This window comes from Callorhinus ursinus, unplaced genomic scaffold (genome assembly GCF_003265705.2).
Source record: "Callorhinus ursinus isolate GAN/ISIS: 27379988/994484 unplaced genomic scaffold, GSC_fseal_2.0 scaffold74, whole genome shotgun sequence".
NCBI classification, from domain to species: Eukaryota; Metazoa; Chordata; class Mammalia; order Carnivora; family Otariidae; genus Callorhinus; species Callorhinus ursinus.
Window position 1 is genome coordinate 543557 of NW_027397136.1, and position 21808 is coordinate 565364.

Below are 21808 nucleotides of genomic sequence, written 5' to 3' on the forward strand. Positions count from 1 at the left end.
TCCCTCTGACCCTCTTCCCTCTCGTGCTTTCTATCTCTCATTCTCTCTCTCTCTCTCAAATAAATAAAATCTTTAAAAAATAAATAAATAATATAAAAAATAAAAATAAAAATATTAGTGATTCAATATGTCACTAAAAATTACCCAAGCAAATAATTCATTTATTTTTGCTATTATTTTTCTAAAGTTTATTTATTACACTTTGAACAGCATGTACTAACACTATAGCTGGCTCTCTTTTTCCAGTTACAATGTTTATTTTAGTCTATTATTATTTTTTAAAAGATTTTATTTTGGGGGTGCCTGGGTGGCTCAGTCTTTAAGCGTCTGCCTTCGGCTCAGGTCATGGTCCCAGGGTCCTGGAATCGAGCCCCATTTATCGGACTCCCTGCTCCGCGGGAAGCCTGCTTCTCCCTCTCCCTCTCCCCCTGCTTGTGTTCCCTCTCTCGCTGTATCTCTCTCTGTCAAATAAATAAATAAAAGCTTAAAAAAAAAAGATTTTATTTTTAAGTAATCTCTGCACCAAACATGGGGCCCAAACCCACAACCCTGAGATTTAAGAGTCACATGTTCTACTGACTGAGCCAGCCAGGCGCCCCTACAGTGTTTATTTTAACAAAAAGGATATAAGGAGGGTAAGAAAAATAGAGGACAGTAAGATGTAAAGTGTGGTGTGTCTCTGCACACCATTTACAGTACCAGAACATCATCAAAATAACTTTTTATCAGGGTGAAAAAATGTGTCGTGAGCAGTTATGGAATTCTGCAGATAACGTAATTATATCAGCAGTCCAATTGCATGCACAGTGCCTTCAACTAATGTACTTGAGCATAATTATATTTCTGGCAGGGTCTACACCCCCAAGAAAAGGCAAAGGTAAGCATTTCATGGCTTTTTCTCTTTGATGATCATTTTCTTCTTTTTTTCTCAGAAGCAGAGAAGTACATAGGAAAAAACAATACCCACATGGGGGCAGGGGAAGAAAGAAAAGAACCCACAATTTGGAGATAATTACTATGTATTATTTAATGTTTTGGCACATATTTCAATTGTTTTTCTAGGCATACACATAACTACATTTATACACGGAACTTTTTTTTGAATTTCCTTTTTTAAAGGACCATACTACTAATACAGGTTTGTGACCAGCTTTTTTCCTACACTTCTTTTGATATAGAGTATTCTACCAAGATGCTTTCAGAATCCCTATACAGATAAACAGGTATTTGGTTTATCCCTAATGTGGTATGCTCTGTGGACACTTTTTTTCTCTTTTCTCTGATGCATGTTTCATTTGAGCCTCAATTACCTACCAGACAACCATATTCTTTTCAGCCCTAGAGAACTTAGTAGGAGAGTAATACTGGATTCAGCAGAGCAAGTAATACTCTAACTGGCATGGCTTATTTATATGAATTATTTATTCAAGCCACAGCCTTGGCTCTTGGTCCAGCTGAAGGACTAAATTGAAGCAGACGATGGAAAAATCAGACAGGTGAAGAGAGATAGTGAAGTATGGGGTTTACTCAGATTTTTTTTTTAGGACAACCCTAGGATCAACGGGAGGAGAACATACAAGAGTTGATTATTAATAGTCACTGGACAAGAGGGAAAGGAAGAGAACATAAAATAGGGGAAGAAGGCTAGTAATATTAGGTACCTAAACATGTGTTGTTTGACATACTAAGAAATATATCACAACCAAGTTCATTCTTATTTATAAAATAAATAAATGTATTTCAAATATCCAAATAAAAGGGTTTTTTTATTCCAAGAAAGGAAATGAAACAAACTTTTTAAGTAAGTTTTTTGCAACTAAATAACATAGTAAAACCCCATAATGGTGACTATTTTGGAACAAGCTTTCATGTGTTAAATCTAACATAATAGCTACTGTTTACTGAGTGCTTACTATGGTGCCAAGCAACGTGCTAAATAAGCATTTAACCTATATTATGTCACTTAAGTCTAGTAAAATTTATATGAGGTTAGTATTACTAGATCCATTTCACATATGTGAGAATGAAGATTTAGAGAGGCGCCTGGCTGGCTCAGTTAGAAGAGTGTACCACTTTTGGTCTCAGGGTCATTAGTTAGAGCCCGATGTTTGGTGTAGAGATTATTTAAACAAAACTTAAAAAAAGAAAAGAAAAGAAAATTAAGATTTAGAGAGGTTAATGAACTGTCCAAAGACATGCATCTAGTCTGTGGCAAAGCTGGTATTTGAAAGAAGTCCAATTACAAAGCCTATGATGGTAATTATTATGCTATAATGCTTCCAAAGCCTGTATTATAAAGTGACTAAAAACAATATACTTCAGTTAGGTATGTAGGGTCACACGGTCTGACTCATACTATACTATTAACAGTTCTGGGCACCTGGGTGGCTCAGATGGTTAAGCATCTGCCTTCGGCTCAGGTCATGATCCCAGGGTCCTGGGATTGAGTCCCGCATCGGGCTCCCTGCTGCTTGGGAGTCTGCTTCTCCCTCTGCTTCTCTCTCTCTCTCTCTCTCTCTCTCTCCCTCTGTCTCTCATGAATAAATAAAGTCTTAAAAAAAAAAAAAACAGTTCTGAGTAGAGTGCAAGGGGTGGGGGGATGGGTTAAATAGGTGATGCAGATTAAGGAGTGCATTTGTTGTGCTGAATACCAAGGGATGTATGGAATTGTTGGATAAAATGAAAACTTAAATCAATTCAGAGTAGAGGTGGCTATTTATAAAAATGATTCTACTGAATTTTCTCATCCCTACACAAGATCCTAAGGGCCACACTTCTTCCTCGTATTGATCTGAGTCCTCCCATACTACATTTCCTTAGACTTTCTGCCTTTTCAAGGTGATAAATGGATAATACAGTCTGAGATCATGGGTAAGCAGTATGGTACTGTGGAAAAAAACACTAAAGCTGGAATCAGAAGATCTGAGATCTCAGCTCTAGCGTTGGTTCCAATATTTCCTAGTCAAGGGGTCCTGGACAAGTCACTTAACTTTTTTCTCTGATTATTCACCTGATCTAACTAAATATATAACAAAGCAAAAGCTAATAAAATCCATTCTGTCTTCTGCAAAGGATGGTTGTAATGATCCAATGAGATGTGACATCAGATACCTTGTAAACTATAAAACACAAATGGTATTACTCATTTAAGAGAACCAGAAGAACAAAAAAAAAAAAAAGAGAGAGAGAGAGAAAACCAGAAGAAGCAGTCTCCCAAATGAAGCTCTTATTCTTTTATACCCCAAGACATACACACAGGGTAACAAATAACCATCTGGAGATAAATGTCATGTCTAATACAAAGAAGTGAAGAAATGAGAGAAAATTCAGAAGAGATAGGAAAGAAGAATGGCATACTATGGGACACATATTTTTGGGCCAACCAGAATCTCACAGCATTAATCAAAAAACCACTTTAATCAAACCATTTTAATCAAAAACTTAACACAATTGGATTTATGCATTAAATAATGAGCTCTAACAGTTTTCTCTTACATGATGTTAACAATTTCTCCTGCACTTTAATCAACACACTAAAATCTTATAAGAGAAAAGATAATTTGGTTAATACCTTATTCCAGCCGCTGGCATGAACTGTGGTCTCCAGTGTACATTCCCGATATGCCTGATATGTCACTGGCCTGTAGAGATTTTTTTTTTAAAAGTCTGGGTCACAAAGAAGGAAAATTCTAAATTTCCAGATGAATAAATATACAGTCACTATTCTGTGTTGAACTTTTTGCCAAAGTACCAAAGATTATTCAATATACTGTTTGGTATGAGATGTGGCTTTTAACATTTGGTATGCATTTACTTCAAGCATTCCCTATTGGCTGAGAGGCATGCTATCAGCTTGGGAAAGCAGCTAATAACATAACAAGATAATAATAAATAACACTTTTAAAATAATTGTTTGAAACTCATCCAACAGGATTTCCATGTTGCAGATAAACATACACTTGGGTTATTAAAATAAGATAAAATAGTAACAAAAATGATCTCATTATTAAAAGCACAATTTTAACCTTTTTAAAAGGCAAAAAACTTAAAACACTTCAAAATTAAAGAAACATGTCACTGAAAGACCTCTCAAATTGAGGATATAAAGAGTTGGACTAAACAAGGCCAGTAAACGGAGCTCTATTTTTAACTTGGAGTCTTATGATATAAAATTCTGGAGGGCAGAGATAAGCCTTTCTGATTATTTCCACGTAAGTTCTAGTCATACCAAAACTGAAATCACCAACACTCACTAATTTACTGACAGACTTTAGTTACTATGTGTAAGACTTGGTTTCATGCACAAATTCACAACAACCAACAAAAAATACTTGGTACCAAGTAGCATCTGAAAGCATCAACAGCCTGAATATCAGATTTAATAAAATTTGCCCCCCTATTTTTGTGGGCAAAGTATTAACATACATGTAAAAAAGGGGAGAGGTCCTGCTTTTATAGGAATTTAAAATCCATTCCAAAGGCATTTTCTGCTCTCAGGTCTGTGATCTCTTCAGCCTATGAAATTTAATAATTGAGGACAGCTACCACTTATCAGTAACCTACTGTTCAGTTTTATATTTTTATATATTTATATTTTATGTTACATACTATCATTTTACACATTAGGAAACTGAAGCTCAGAAAAGCTAAGAGACTATCCCAAATCCACATGGCTGGCAACCAGCAATGCAGGAATTCACACCCAACTAGATATGGGTCCAAAGGCCACACTACTCCTATTTTAAATTAGGATTCTGAAACATGCCACAATAATGCCTCAGTGCCACATGTGGCTAATGGTCATGTGAAATGCGGCTAGTGATATGCTGAAAGCATAATATACACACTAGATTTCTAAAACTTACTAAGGAAAAAAATGTAAAATAGCTCATTAATATTTTTACATTGAGTACCTGTTAAAACTATAAATTTTAATATACTGGGTTGAATAAAATAGATTAAAAATCTTAATTTTTAATGTGGTTGCTAGGAAATTTTAAATTGCATTTCACGACTTGCATTTTATCTGTTGTACAGTGCTGGTCTATATACTTCAGAAACCAGTTCTGATGACACAGTTATCATTCTTTTTCACAAGTCAATATAAAATCAATACCATAGTGATGCTGAAAGGAGGTAAGATACATGGGATGGCCTTTTTAAGATGTTATGTACTATCTTCCTGATATTATATTACCATTAAAGTAAGCTTAGAATTTTTTAAAAGCCTTGGGCTAAATAGTAGGCAGTTATAATAAAACTTGAACTTCAGATACTATACAGTCTACCTACCTATATTCTCCCTGAAGTTTACTTGGGTCTATCAGTCCCTTCACTTCCTTTCCTGAACTGTTTGATGCTGCTGTGGGTCACAGTAGTCCTTATTGGTAGTTTGTCTATCAGGCTAAAGTACTTTAGCATCCTTCAGAATGAAACATGATTTGAATCATTATATGTACACACATATATGCACATAAAAGATCCAGCAGACGAAAACATTCAAAGGAAATCTAATACATACAAAAGCAAGTAGCTGAAAAATCAGCCCTATCTAATGAGGTATCTCAACAGAGCAAAGAAGAAAAAGGGGCAGGGGGTACCTTTTCACACTGCTGGTGCTTGGCTATATGAAGAGTTCAGGGTTAATTTCCCACTTGAACTAAACTGTCTGAAGAAGTAGGTGGTATTTTCTACCTTACAAATTATTCCCATCAACCTGTATAATATTTCTGGTTCATCATCAGTTAGCTATTAGTAACAGAGCTTAACAGTTTTAAAAAGAAGATTACTAAAAAAAAAAATTTATTCATAAAGAGGTCTCTGATATACAACCAGAGGTACCAATTTAAAAAATAATTATGTCAGAAGCGCCCAGCTGGCTCAGTCGGTGGAGTATATGACTCTTGATCTTGGGGTTGTGAGTATGAGCCCCACTATGGGTATAGGAATTACTTAAAAATGGAATCTTTAAATAAATAAAAATAAAAATAAGAAATAATTATATCAGTATTCAGGGTTTGGGGAAAAAAAGCCACCAAGTATTCACCTGACTATATATCTTTAAATACAATTTACTTTGTAGTGAGAAGATATCAATTTTTCCTGTAGATTATAAAAAGGATGCCAAAAAAATACTTTACCTATATGATATTGTTCTTCAGAGAGCTTATAATATCCCAGTAAAGTTAAAATTAATAGATGGGAAAATTTATTCTTTTTTTTCAAAGATTTTATTTATTTATTTGACAGAGAGAGACACAGAGAGAGAGGGAACACAAGCAGGGAGAGTGGAAGAGGGAGAAGCAGGCCTCCCATGGAGCAGGGAGCCCGATGACGGGCTCGATACCAGGACCCTGGAATCATGACCTGAGCCGAAGGCAGACGCCCAATAACTAAGCCACCCAGGCGCCCCTAGATGGGGAAATTTAGATATAGAATGAAATGGTTTGTGTAAAGCCACAAATAGTTTGTATCAAAGTTGGAGACAGAATTTTTTGCCTTCTAACCTCAGTTATTTTACTCCCAGTCCCAATAGCTTTTACAATTTTTGTTTTTGGCAAAACAGTAGTTTTCTTCAAATCTTACATTTAAAAATGTATTAAAATATAGCTATTCTATGGGGCACCTGGGTGGCTCAGTTGTTTAAGCGACTGCCTTCAGCTCAGGTCATGATCCTGGAGTCCCACATCGGGCTCCCTGCTCAGCAGGGAGTCTGCTTCTCCCTCTGACCCTCGCCCCTCTCATGTGCGCGCTCTCTCTCATTCTCTCTCTCAAATAAATAAAATCTTTAAAAAAAAAAAAATATATATATATATATAGCTATTTTAGTTTAAGAAGGGTTGGCAAAGGCCTAACAAGCCCCACCTACTCACCCTGTCCCTCACGTTCTCAGGGCCCCTAAGCTCCACAGAACATTCTAAAAGCCACCACTGTACATCCAAATTTCCTATTTAACTTTTATTTTCTGACACCCATAATCTTCTCTTCACATTTCTTTTTAAACTTTTCTATATATAAAGTTAAGAAAGTCCAAATATGATTTTCATTTCAGTGTCCTATACATAACTTGGATTTTTTACATTTGCTCATGTCACCAGAATATGCGGGAACAAACTGAATTCTCCTTAAACTCCAACTGCTTCCTTCTGACAAATGATAACATACAATTTTTTGCCTATGTGGAAATAAGGAATTACCTTACTACACCAGTAATCTGGCATCTGAATTTTGACCCTTTTAAGTGAAGAAAAAGTCTTCATCCTGTTTTAGATGTCATTCTTCATTAAAACAATGTTTTTCTAATTCATACCAATTCTTTAATGATTCTCAGCAAAGAATTAGAGGAAAAGAATTTTTAAGATGTACAATAAATGACTTGGTTCTATTTTAATATACTTTCACTGCGAGCTTCCTGCCTTGAGCTTTAACAGTCAAAACCATGGTTAGTAGAGAAGTTCCCACTATAAGAATGTGGCAGCAGTTCCATAGACAGATGTGCAACCGCAAAGTTTAGCAATATTTGGGATACCTAAAATACTGATATGATGTTAATCCCACATTACAATGCATAAAACCCTAACCATTATATTTATGTTGGCCCCCAGACAGAATGGTAGTAAAAAGTGGTCAGGACAAGTGAAATAGCTCATATTTACACTTACAGAGCAGTGAAAGCATCTGTTGAAACCTGACAGCTCAACAAGTAAACACAAATGATCAAATCCATGTCGGAACAGTTAAATCACCACTTTGATGTAAAAGTTGTCATTCAAAACACAAACAGAAATGCTTCAGGAAAGCAAAGAAAGAAAAAGTAAAGTGAGAAAAGAAGTGACACCATTCACCTAAAACAAAGCCTTAACCAATCCAGTGCTGCATGACAGATTCAAAGACTACTTAGAGAAGCATGTTCCCACTCAGCAATGGTAACTCACTGGCTGAGAAGCATTTGCAATGCCTTTTGCAGAGGCTCTTTCAGTTCCTGCGATACTTTGTCCCCAAGATGAGCCAAGCAGTCTTCCACAGAGCTTTCTGGGTTAGCAGGGCTGAATACAGGAGAAGTATGACGATCAAAGCCTGTGCTGGTGAATGCTGAAGACAGGGTAAAAGAAAAACCTATTTTAATAAATAATACCAAAGTTGTGCTGCAGGGGAGCTTGGTTGGCTCAGCTGAAAGAGCTCCGGGTCATGAGTTCAAGCCCCACATTGGGAATAGAGATTACTAAAAAACAAAAAAACAAAAACTTAAAATCTGAGAAAAAAGTTGTGCTATAAAAACTCAAGGGATTAAGATGCCTACTATTGGAAACAAGCTAATGGTTATAAGCCACTTAAAAAGGTCAGTCATTATGGGATATTAATCTTTCCTGAACACAAGGCTTAATAGGTCCTAGTTTATAGAGATTTTTTTTAAAAGGGAAGATTTTTATGGAAAATCTTAGTTTTAAAAGAACAAAAAGACTAAACTGATATGCTAAAATACACAAGCCAAGGGGCGCCTGGGTGGCGCAGTTGGTTAAATGTCCAGCTCTTGATTTCACCTCAGCTCATTATCTCAGGGTTGTGAGATCGAGCCCCATGATGGACTCCAAGCTCAGAGTGGAATCTGCTTAAGATTCTCTCTCTCTGCCACTCCCCCGACTCTCATGTGCCCACGCTCTCTCCCTCTCAAATAAAAAAATTAAACCTTAAAAAAAAATACACAGGGGCACCTGGGTGGCTCAGTCAGTTGGGCATCTGCCTTTGGTTCAGGTCATGACCCCAGGGTCCTAGGGTTGAGCCTGATGGGCTCCCTGCTCAGCAGGGAGTCTACTTCTCCTTTCCCTCTGCCCCTCCCCGCCACTCGTGCTTGCTCTCACGCTCTCTCTCAAATAAACAAAAAAAACATTTTCTAAAAAATACATAAGCCAATTTAGTATGTTACTACATACCAGTTTTATGCAAGAATGATAAATGGAAAACAACTCCTAGCTCTATCATCCCACTCTTAGTATTTTAAGATTTCATTTTTACCTTTATAAATATGGCACTTCTTAAACCAGATTCCAATGAGCTTATTCCACCTGATGGGATGAGTCAATTACTCTCATTCCTTTTTTTGAGAAGCTTTTTATTTAAGGGGTGCCTGGGTGGCTCAGTCGGTTAAACATCTGCCTTCAGCTCAGGTCATGATCTCAGCATCCTGGGATCCAGTCCTGCACTGGGATCCTTGCACAGAGGAGTCTAGTTTCACCCTCTTCCTCTGCCTGCCCACCCCCCTCCCAGCTCGTGCACATGTGCTCTCTCTCAAATAAATAAATTAAATCTTAAAAAAATAAAGAAAAAGTTTTTAAATTCTAGTATAGTTAACAAACAGGGTTATATTACTTTCACATGTACAATATAGCGATTCAACAATTCTGTAACTTTCATTCCCTTTTTCATTTTTCCTATTTTTTTCTTTTATTATGTTATGTTAATGACCACACATTACATCATTAGTTTTTGATGTAGTGTTCCATGATTCATTGCTTGCATATAACACCCAGTGCTCCATTCAGTACGTGCCCTCTTTAATACCCATCACCAGGCTAACCCATTCCCCCACCCCCCTCCCCTCTAGAACCCTCAGTTTGTTTCTCAGAGTCCATTGTCTCTCATGGTTCGTCTCCCCCTCCGATTTCCCCCCTTTCATTTCTCCCTTGAAACTATCTTTTTTTTTAACATATAATGTATTATTTGTTTCAGAAGTACAGATCTGTGATTCAACAGTCTTACACAATTCACAGTGCTCACCATAGCACATACCCTCTGCAATGTCTATCACCCAGCCACCCCCTCCCCCCCCCCCCCACCACTCCAGCAAACCCCAGTTTGTTTCCTGAGATTAAGAATTCCTCATATCAGTGAGGTCATATGATACATGTCTTTCTCTGACTGACTTACTTCGCTCAGCATAATACCCTCCACTTCCATCCATGTCATTGCAAATGGCAAGATTTCATTCCTTTTGATGGCTGCATAATATTCCATTGCACATATATACCACATCTTCTTTATCCATTCATCTGTCGATGGACATCTTGGCTCTTACCACAGTTTGGCTATTGTGGACATTGCTGCTATAAACATCGGGGTGCACGTACCCCTTCGGATCACTACATTTGTATCTTTGGGGTAAATACCCAGTAGTGCAATTGCTGGGTCGTAGGGCAGCTCTATTTTCAACTTTTTAAGGAACCTCCATACTGTTTTCCAGAGTGGCTGCACCAGCTTGCATTCCCACCAACGGTGTAGGAGGGTTCCCCTTTCTCCGCATCCCCGCCAACATCTGTTATTTCCTGACTTGTTAATTTTAGCCATTCTGACCGGTGTGAGGTGGTATCTCACTGAGGTTTTGATTCGGATTTCCCTGATGCCGAGCGATGTTGAGCACTTTTTCATGTGTCTGTTGGCCATTTGGATGTCTTCTTTGGAAAAATGTCTGTTCATGTCTTCTGTCCATTTCTTGATTGGATCATTTGTTCTTTGGGTGTTGAGTTTAAAACATTCTTTATAGATTTTGGATACTAGCCCTTTATCTGATATGTCATTTGTAAATATCTTCTCCCATTCTGTCGGTTGTCTTTTGGTTTTGTTGACTGTTTCCTTTGCTGTGCAAAACATTTTATCTTGATGAAGTCCCAATAGTTCATTTTTGCCCTTGCTTCCCTTGCCTTTGGCGATGTTTCTAGGAAGAAGTTGCTGTGGCTGAGGTCGAAGAGGTTGCTGCCTGTGTTCTCCTTTAGGATGTTGATGGACTCCTGTCTCACATTTAGGTCCTGCAACCATTTTGAGTCTATTTTTGTGTGTGGTGTAAGGAAATGGTCCCGTTTCATTCTTCTGCATGTGGCTGTCCAATTTTCCCAACACCATTTGTTGAAGAGACTGTCTTTTATCCATTGGACATTCTTTCCTGCTTTGTCGAAGACTAGTTGACCATAGAGTTGAGGGTCCATTTCTGGGCTCTCTATTCTGTTCCATTGATCTATGTGTCTGTTTTTGTGCCAGTACCATACTGTCTTGATGATGACAGCTTTGTAATAGAGCTGGAAGTCCGGAATTGTGATGCCACCAAGCTTTGCTTTGCTTTTTCAACATTCCTCTGGCTATTCGGGGTCTCTTCTGGTTCCATACAAATTTTAGGATTATTTGTTCCATTTCTCTGAAAAAAGTGGATGGTATTTTGATGGGGATTGCATTGAATGTGTAGATTGCTCTAGGTAGCATTGACATCTTCACAATATTTGTTCTTCCAATCCATGGGCATGGAACGTTTTTCCATTTCTTTGTGTCTTCCTCAATTTCTTTCATGAGTATTTTATAGTTTTCTGAGTACAGATTCTTTGCCTCTTTGGTTAGATTTGTTCCTAGGTATCTTATGGTTTGGGGTGCAATTGTAAATGGGATCGACTCCTTCATTTCTCTTTCTTCTGTCTTGTTGGTGTATAGGAATGCCACTGATTTCTGTGCATTGATTTTATATCCTGCCACTTTACTGACTTCCTGTATGAGTTCTAGCAGTTTTGGGGTGGAGTCTTTTGGGTTTTCCACATAAAGTATCATATCACCTGCAAAGAGTGAGAGTTTGACTTCTTTGCCCATTTGGATGCCTTTTATTTCTTTTTGTTGTCGGATTGCTGTGGCTAGGACCTCTAATGCTATGTTGAATAGCAGTGGTGATAGTGGACATCCCTGCCGTGCTTGTGACCTTAGGGGGAAAGCTCTCAGTGTTTCCCCATTGAGAATGATATTCGCTGTGTGTTTTTCATAGATGGCTTTTATGATATTGAGGTATGTACCCTCTACCCCAATACTCTGAAGAGTTTTGATCAAGAAAGGATGCTGTACTTTGTCAAGTGCTTTTTCTGCATCTATTGAGAGGGTCATATGGTTCTTGTTCTTTCTTTTATCAATGTATTGTATCACATTGATTTGCAGATGTTGAACCAACCTTGCAGCCCAGGGATAAATCCCACTTGGTCATGGTGAATAATCCTTTTAATGTACTGTTGGATCCTATTGGCTAGTATTTTGGTGAGAATTTTTGCATCCATGTTCATCAAGGATATTGGTCTGTAATTCTCCTTTTTGATGGGGACTTTGTCTGGTTTTGGGATCAAGGTAATGGTGGCCTCATAAAACGAGTTTGGAAGTTTTCCTTCCATTTCTATTTTTTGGAACAGTTTCAGAAGAATAGGTATTAATTCTTCTTTAAATGTTTGGTAGAATTCCCCTGGGAAGCCATCTGGTCCTGGGCTTTTGTTTGTTGGGCAATTTTTGATGAACTGCTTCAATTTCCTTAGTGGTTATAGGTCTGTTCAGGTTTTCTATTTCTTCCTGGTTCAGTTTTGGTAGCTGAGACATCTCTAGGGATGCATACATTTCTTCCAGATTATCTAATTTGCTGCCGTATAGTTGCTCATAATATGTTCTTATAATTGTTTGTATTTCTTTGGTGTTGGTTGTGATCTCTCCTCTTTCATTCATGATTTTGTTTATTTGGGTCATTTCTCTTTTCTTTTTGATAAGTCTGGCCTGGGGTTTATCAATCTTGTTAATTCTTTCAAAGAACCAGCTCCTAGTTTCATTGATCTGTTCTACTGTTCTTTTGGTTTTTATTTCATTGATTTTTGCTCTGATCTTTATTATTTCTCTTCTCCTGCTGGGTTTAGTCTTTATTTGCTGTTTTTTCTCTTGCTTCTGTAGGTGTAGGGTTAGGTTGTGTATTTGAGACTTTTCTTGTTTCTTGAGAATGGCTTGTATTGCTATATACTTTCCTCTTAGAACGGCCTTTGCTGCATCCCAAAGATTTTGATCAGTTGTGTTTTCATTTTCATTGGTTTCCATGAATTTTTTAAATTCTTCTTTAATTTCCTGGTTGACCCATTCATTCTTTAGTAGGATGCTCTTTAGCCTCCATGTATTTGAGTTCTTTCCGACTTTCCTCTTGTCACTGAGTTCTAGTTTCAGAGCATTGTGGTCTGAAAATATGCAGGGAATGATCCCAATCTTTTGGTACTGGTTGAGACCTAGGATCTGATCTATTCTGGAGAATGTTCCATGGGAACTAGAGAGGAATGTGCATTCTGTTGCTTTGGGATGGAATGTTCTGAATATATCTGTGAAGTCCATTTGGTCCAGTGTGTCATTTAAAGTCTTTATTTCCTTGTTGATCTTTTGCTTAGATGATCTGTCCATTTCAGTGAGGGGTGTGTTAAAGTCCCTTACTATTATTGTATTGCTGTCGATGTGTTTCTTTGCTTTTGTTATTAATTGGCTTATATAATTGGCTGCTCCCATGTTAGGGCATAGATATTCACAATTGTTAGATCTTCTTGTTGGATAGACCCTTTAAGTAGGATATAGTGTCCTTCCTCATCTCTTATTATAGTCTTTGGTTTAAAATCTAATTTGTCTGATACAACGATTGCCATCCCAGCTTTCTTTTGGTGTCCATTAGCACAGTAAATGGTTTTCCACCCCCTCACTTTCAATCTGGAGGTGTCTTTGGATCTAAAATGAGTCCCCTCAGACAGCATATCAATGGGTCTTGTTTTTTTTTTAAAGATTTTATTTATTTATTCATGAGAGACAGAGAGAGAGAGAGAGAGAAAGAAGCAGAGGGAGAAGCAGGCTCCCCGCTGAGCAGGGAGCCTGATGCGGGACTCGATCCCAGGACCCTGGGATCATGACCGGAGCCAAAGGCAGACGCTTAACCATCTGAGCCACCCAGGCGCCCAGTGGGTCTTGTTTTTTTATCCAATCTGATACCCTGTGTCTTTTGATTGGGGCATTTAGCCCATTTACATTCAGGGTAACTACTGAAAGATATGAATTTAGTGTGATTGTATTGCCTGTAAGGTGACTGTGACTGTATATTGTCTGTGTTCCTTTCTGGTCTATGTTCCTTTTAGGCTCTCTCTTTGCTTAGAGGACCCCTTTCAATATTTCTTGGAGGACTGGTTTCGTGTTTGCAAATTCCTTTAGTTGTTGTTTGTCCTGGAAGCTTTTTATCTCTCCTTCTATTTTCAATGACAGCCTAGCTGGATATAGTATTCTTGGCTGCATATTTTTCTCATTTAGTGCTCTAAATATATCATACCAGTCCTTTCTGGCCTGCCAGGTCTCTGTGGATAGGTCTGTTGCCAATCTAATGTTTCTACCATTGTAGGTTACAGGTCCCTTGTCCCGAGCTGCTTTCAGGATTTTCTCTTTGTCTCTGAGACTCTTAAGTTTTACTATTAGATGTCAGGGTGTTGACCTATTTTTATTGATTTTGAGGGGGGTTCTCTGTGCCTCCTGGATTTTGATGCCTGTTTCCTTCCCCAAATTAGGGAAGTTCTCTGCTATAATTTGCTCCAATATACCTTCTGCCCCTCTTTCTTCTTCTTCTGGGATCCCAATTATTCTAATATTGTTTCGTCTTATGCTATCACTTATCTCTCGAATTCTGCCCTCATGATCCAGTAGTTGTTTATCTCTCTTTTTCTCAGCTTCTTTATTTTCCATCATTTGGTCTTCTATATCACTCATTCTCTCTTCTGCCTCATTTATCCTAGCAGTTAGAGCCTCCATTTTTTATTGCACCTCATTAAAAGCCTTTCTGATTTCGACTTGATTAGATTTGAGTTCTTTTATTTCTCCAGAGAGAGTTTCTCTAATATCTTCCGTGGTTTTCTCAAGCCCAGCTAGTATCTTTAAAATCGTCATTCGGAACTCTAGTTCTGACATCTTATTAATGTCCGTATTGATTAGGTTCCTGGCAGTCGGTACTGCCTCTTGTTCTTTTTTTTGAGGTGATTTTTTCCGTCTTTTCATTTTGTTCAGAGGACAATAGATGAATGAGAGAACAAAATGCTAACAAGGTAACAATGACCCCCAAAAAATATACACTAAACAAATCAGAAGAGACCTGAAACTGGGGGAAAAGAACAGGAAAGAAAGAAAAGATAAAGAAAAAGATTAAAAAAAAAAAAAGAATATGATCAAATATGATCAGGGTGGTGCATTGATCAGTGCCACACATTAGATTTTGGGCGTATTTTGGTCTGTTAGAAGAAAGTGCCTCCCAAAATTTTAAAGAAAGAAAAACTTATATATGTACAAAAATAAACGTAAATACGATGAAGGGATGGAATATGACTGTAAAGATGAAAATTATAAGGGCTCCTGGGTGGCTCAGTCAGTTCAGTGTCTGCCTTCGGCTCAGGCCATGATCCCAGGGTCCTGGGACTGAGCCCCGCATTGGGCTCCCTGCTCTGCAGGAAGCCTGCTTCTTCCTCTCCCACTTCCCCTGCTTGTGTTCCCTCTCTCACTGTGTCTGTCTGTCAATTAAAAAAGATTAAAAAAAAAAAGATGAAAATTATAAAAGACTTTATAAAAGGAATTGATAAGAAGTTGGTTGAAAAAAGAAAGAAGAGGAATTAAAAAAAAAAAAAGGGAGAGAATGTGATCAGGCAGGAGACTAGAACAAAGCCATACACTAGAGATTTAGGGTATATTTTGGTCTGTTAGAAGAAACTGTATCCCAGAGCCCACCAGCCACAGTCTCAGGCGCCAGCTACGCCGCTGCCGCTGCCGCTGTCACTTATGGCCCATTACAAACCCGCCGACTGGAAGCATGAGCAGTTCCGGAGGTACTTGGAGAAGTCGGGGGTGCTGGACACGCTGACCAAGGTTTTTTAAAGCATCACTTAGGAGCTGCTACCCCAGAAAATCCAGAAATAGAGCTGCTTCGCCTAGAATTGGCAGAAATGAAAGAGAAATATGAAGCTATTGTAGAAGAAAATAAAAAACTGAGAACAAAGCTTGCTCAGTATGAACCACCTCAGGAGAAGAAGCGTGCTGAATAGGATTCTTCTTAGTTAAAAAGACACTGAAAAAATGGTTTTGTATGACTTGAATAGTTTGTATAATATATACTCTTTTCTGAACAGATACTCTAGAACTCCTTTAATATGTTGAATTCACCTATCACACTTTAACTGTTATAAACACATATACTTAGAATCACCAATAAAAACTCAATATAACTTAAAAAAAAAAAAAGAAGAAACTCTATCCCAAAATTTTAGAGAGAGAAAAACTTATATATATACCAAAAATAAGGTTAACTACTACGAAGGGATAGAATATGACTCTAAAAATTAAAAATAAAAATGATTTTTTAAAAAAGGGATTGATAAGATATTGGTTGAAAAAGGGAAAAAGAAAAATTCAAAAAAAAAAAGAAATTTAAAAAAATTAACTTTGAAAGACTAAAGAATCAGGGGGAAAAAAGCCATGGATTCTATGTGCGGTATTCCCCTAGCGCTGGCATTCTGCCATTCTCATTGATCTGTAAACTTGGTCTTGGCTGGCTGTCCTTGCTGATCTTCTCAGGGAGGGGCCTGTTGCCATGGTTCCCAAATGTCTTTGCCGGAGGCGGAATTGCGCCGCCCTGCCTGGTCCAGGGTAAGTAATCTGCTCGGGTTTGCTCTCAGGAGCTTTTGTTCCCTGCAAGCTTTCCAGGCAGCTTTGGAGGATGAGAGTGAAAATGGCTGCCTCCCGATCTCCACCCGGAGGGGCCGAGAACTCGGGGCCCCACTCCTCAGTGAGTGCCCAGAGAAAAACAGTCAATCACTCCTGTCTCCCGGGTCTCGGGCTGCACTCCGTGCTCACCCGCCTGTGACCGAGCGTTTCTATCTCTGGCACCCAACCCTGTGTGGAGTCTCCAAACCCAGCAGATCCCTGCGGTGCACTCCCTTGCTGTTCCTCCCCGGGGAGGAAGGGGAGTCTCCCCGGCTCTGCCACTTGTTGGGTCCCTGCTGGAGGAGCAGTGGACCGACTGTGCCGCGGATCACAGTTTATGGCAACCCCGAGCTGAGAGCCCGCTCCTCAGCTCCGTCTCCGCAGCCAGCTTCCCTGCTCCGATTCCTGGAAGCTCTGCCGCACTCAGGCACCCCCGGTCTTTCTGTGGCCCTGAGGGTCCTGAGACCACACTGTCCCAGCGAGGGTTCCACCCGCCGCTTAGCCACTGGAGCGACTTCTAAAAGCTCCGCGGCTCTATCACGTGCCGGTAGCAGCTGACGGAGGCCCCCTCCCGCCATCTATCTTCCCAAATACTGCCTCGGATTCACTTCTCCGCAAATCCTACCTTCCAGAAAGTGGTCGCTTTTCTGCTCAGAGAGTTGCTGCTATTCTTTTCTTCGATCCCCTGTTGAGTTAGTAGGTGTTCAGAATGGTTTGATCCCTATCCAGCTGAATTCCTGGGACCACGAAATTTAGGTCTCCTACTCCTTTGCCATTTTGCTCCTGATATCTCATTCCCTTTTTAAAATGAACCTTCAAACTCAATATTCCTGCATATGGATAAATTTTTTTATTTTTAAAAGATTTTATTATTTGAGAGAGAAAGAGAGAAAACAAGCAGTGGGGAGAGGCAGAGGGAGAGAGAGAGAAGCAGACTCCCCTCCTAGCAGGAAGCCCGATACGCGGCTTGATCCCAGGACTCAGAGACCATGACCCAAGCTGAAGACAGACCCTTAACCGACTGAGCCACCCAGGCACCCCATGGATAAAGTTTAAACTATGAAGGTGATACGAGTATAAAATGTTGCACATGAAAGAAGCAACCACAGCTTCTCTCTCCTCAGCTCCAAATACCAACTTCTCATCTGCTTCCTTACTCCGTGTTATACTGCCATGCTCTAACTGGGGGAAGAAAAGGCAGAATCATTGTTGTTCAGTGGGATACAGGGCATAGAATCCCAGTAAAGCAAGCAGCTAGCACCCACCCCCCACAAAATTACATGTATATTACTCTTACAACTATCTATAGCATACATCCATGCAAAAATGGAAGCAACTTACTTACAATTTCCCCTCTAAGGTTGTTATTAATTAAAAAAACACCAATACAAATCAAATGACATTAAATGGAAAGTACCTTAACATGACTGTTTAGTATATTACTTAACACCAGGAAAAGGCTGTCAGGTATGGTTTGGAAACATTTATAAACCTATCCCCTAGGAAAGAAAAAGGATCCCTTCTAGTTTCACCTTTATAATCCTATACCAATGAATCTGTGTAATGTTGAGAATGTTCTACTGTAAAATATCAAAGCAACAGTAAACCACACCAAACTGAGTCTACTAAGTAACTAGGAAAATAAGAATAAACAGACCTTCAGAAATTTCTTTGTCCAGGGATTCTAGCTCTTCTTCAATTTCAGTTTTAACTTTTAATAAAACTTCTTGATCCAGAGGTTGTGAAGCTATGAGAGAGAGAGAAGCCATTAGAATATGGGTAGTATTTTAACTATTTAAGTCAGAAAATACAAATCAAAACTCATTATCAAGGCTACTGGGCTCAGAGATACTTAAAGATGAGGATGTTGAAGCTTGGGTAGGTTAGACCACCACAATGGAGGAGCTGTGAATCAAACTCAGATCAGTCTGAATATAAAATCATTAATCCAGGGGCGCCTGGGTGGCTCAGTTGGTTGGGTGTCTGCCTTTGGCTCAGGTCATGGTCCCAGGGTCCTGGTATTGAGCCCCGAGTTCTGCTTCTCCGTCTCCCTCTGCCCCTCCCCTCCACTTGTGCATGCTCTCGCTCTCTCTCAAATAAATAAATAAAATCTTTTAAAAAAGATCATTAATCCAGGCTGTGTCCTCCTCATCTTCTAGGTGGGAAGTCAGGACAGAAATATCTCAGAAACATTTTTGACATGATAATAGAAAAAGAAACCTGAAAAGTTGTCTCGGTAAGTAATAAATGTCTTCAAAAATTGATATTCATGGTCCCTTATCTTCACATCTTCATGCAAACTGCAGCTCAAGAGAAGGCCTATTATCCTCAAAAGATTTATATCCTCCAACTTAAGAGAACTATGGGTATACCAAAAATACTGGTCACAGCTATTATCATGTAGTAAAAGGAAAGGAAGGTCTTGGTCTGGGGCACAGAATGGAGAACAAAGGGGAAGAGCATTGAAGGAGAAAATGAGACAAGATGCTTTAAAATCTACTAATTTCGGGGTGCCTGGGTGGCTCAGTCGTTAAGCATCTGTCTTCGGCTCAGGTCATGGTCCCAGGGTCCTGGGGATCGAGCCCCACATCAGGCTCTCTGCTCGGCAGGAAGCCTGCTTCTCCCTCTCCCACTCTCCCTGCTTGTGTTCCCTCTCTTGCTGTGTCTCTCTCTGTCAAATAAATAAAATCTTTAAAATAAATAAATAAATAAATAAAATAAAATCTACTAATTTCTCCTGCCTCAACATTTCATCTAAAATACTGAATACAAATATGACAACCCACACCTCTCACATTCAGAATATACTGACAGACACATTTCCAGTGCTTTTTCAATTGTTTATATCACTGTTTTCTACCACTAAGTTTTAGAAAGAGATGGATTTGTCATTTGTATGTTTTGATATTTTGCAAACAAATAAAAGCTGAATTAAAGGATGAGTGTATTAATTTAGACCAAGCAACTTGATTATTTTAAGATTTTATTTTTAAATAATCTCTACAACCACCATGGGGCTCAAATTCATAACCCCAAGATCGAGTCCCATGTTCTACCGTAACAGCCAGGTGCCCCTAGACCAAGAAAGTTGATTATTATAGCATCCTTATGTCTTTAAAAATACCCTTCAAAAACAAAAGGTTGACTGTTTCAACATTTCACAGATTTTTTATTAGTTTTCAAATTTAAAGTTGAAAAAATAATTTTCCTTTAGGTAACATAAAACACTTTCCTTCTAAGCTGGGACTAGCCAAAATAAAACTTAAAAATAATTTTTTTGTCAAAAAAAAAATAAAGTTCCTTAGGTATTTCTAGTTGAAATATAACACAAAGGATCTCTTCAATGTCATGATTAATATATTTGCTTAATGACATTTCACTTATCATTTCTGCCTACATCAATACCTTACATGAAATTATGTACATAAAAATTTTAAAACATTATATAAAACAAACGCAATCTATTATGCAAAATGTGAAGACAACACATCCTAGGAAAAACGTAATCTTCATAAATTGTCTTAAGCATAAAAGTCCATCTTTAAAGACAGGCTCCCCCCTAATTTTTTTAATTGTGGTAAAATACGTGTAACATAAATTTTCCATCTTAACTATTTTCAAAAGTGTAGTTCAGCTGTATTACTTACATTCATAATGTACTACCATCACCACCATTCATCTCTAGAACTTTCAACACCTTTTTTTTTAAGGATTTATTTTTTATAATTATTTATTTTAGAGAGAGAGAAGGAAGGAGGGAAGGAACAAGCTCAGGGGTAGGAGCAGAGGGAGAGGGATAAAATTCTCAGGCAGACTCCCCACTAAACACTGAGCCTGACACAGGGCTCAATCCCAGGACCCTAAGATCATGACCTGAGCCGAAATCAAGAGTCGGACACTTAACCGACTGAGCCACCCAGGCGTCCCAAGAACTTTCTATGTCCTGAAAAACCGAAACTCTACACCCACTAAACAATAACTCCCCATTCCTTCCCTTCCCCCCAACCCCAGCTCCTGGCAACCTCCATTCTACTTTCTGTCTCTCCAATTTGACTACACTAAGTACTTTATGTAAGTGAAATCATACAGTATTTGTCTTTGGAGACTGGTTTATTTTGCTTAGAGATAGACTTTTAATAAATCTTAAGTACTGTTTGTAATTATAATAGGTTTTCTTTTTTTTTTAAGATTTTATTTATTTATGGGCGCCTGGGTGGCTCAGTCGTTAAGCCTCTGCCTTCGGCTCAGGTCATGATCCCAGGCTCCTGGGATCGAGCCCCGCATCGGGCTCCCTGCTTGGCGGGAAGCCTGCTTCTCCCTCTCCCACTCCCCCTGCTTGTGTTCCCTCTCTCGCTATGTCTCTGTCAAATAAATAAATAAAATCTTAAAAAAAAAAAAGACATGCTTGTCAAACTTGGGAAGGCGTAAATATCATCCAGAGAGCTTTAAAAAAAAATTTTATTTATTTGACAGAAAGAGAGAGACAGCGTGAGCAAGGGGAGGAACAGAGGGAGAAGAACACGCAGACTGAGCTGAGTGCAGAGTCCAACACAGGGCTCGATCCCACAACCCTGAGATCATGACCTGATCCAAAGTCAAGAGTCATGTACTCAACCAAATGCATCACCCAGGTGCCCCTAATAGGTTTTCCTTTTAGAAATAATTTGTAAACTTTTAGATGGCTCTGCAATAGCATTGATTAATGTAACTATACTAGGTAAAGTGACACCCAGAATATATTGTGACATTATTAAAACAAGGCAAACACAGCCTGGGAAATTAATTTAAGGTCAATCTTATCTCTTTCAATGAAATTCTCTCTCTCCCTTCTGGCTTCCTAGAAGGCAGATCAATAAAGTGGAAGATAAGCTTTGGAGTCAAGCATTCCAGATCATCACTACATGTGACCTTAGGAAAATAATCTTGAGCCTTTCCTCTTATGTAAAATGGGAAAATAAAACCTACCTCAAAAAGATGTTGTCAAGGCTAATGAGATAAGTCCCATTACATTTTAGGTAGTAAACAGCTCAACAGATAGTAGCTCCCACTCACCAATCCTTTGGATTCCCTAAAATGTTACTATTTGATAGTGATCTTTCCCCAAATCTTGTCTCTGTAAACAGGATCAGTTCATCATAGATTTCTAATCAATGATGCTTATACAGAATGTGTTTTCAGTACTATGAGTTTGGATCGGCAGGACCAACCTTCTGACAGTCTACATAATGCCAAGTAATATGAAATAGAGTTATTATATTATATTGTATATGGCTTAATA

The 21808-nt window shown here is 38.7% G+C and overlaps 1 protein-coding gene and 1 pseudogene across 4 annotated transcripts in view; one reads left to right on the forward strand and one right to left on the reverse strand.

Annotated features, from left to right (window-relative positions):
* The window catches only part of BCL2L13 (BCL2 like 13), a 124269-nt gene that overhangs the window by 65312 nt on the left and 37149 nt on the right, over positions 1–21808 (reverse strand). For 3 of the 4 annotated variants that reach the window (XM_073886931.1, XM_025851751.2, XM_025851753.2), the window contains exons 3-5: positions 18188–18277; positions 7935–8091; positions 3572–3641 (exon numbers count right to left, since the gene is read on the reverse strand). In XM_073886931.1, the coding sequence (XP_073743032.1) occupies positions 3572–3641; positions 7935–8091; positions 18188–18277 (317 nt within the window). Of the gene's footprint in view, positions 1–3571; positions 3642–7934; positions 8092–18187; positions 18278–21808 lie in introns of those variants that run through there. The other variant, XM_073886930.1, reaches the window with a different exon arrangement.
* LOC112808615 (c-Myc-binding protein pseudogene) lies at positions 15594–16028 on the forward strand (annotated as a pseudogene).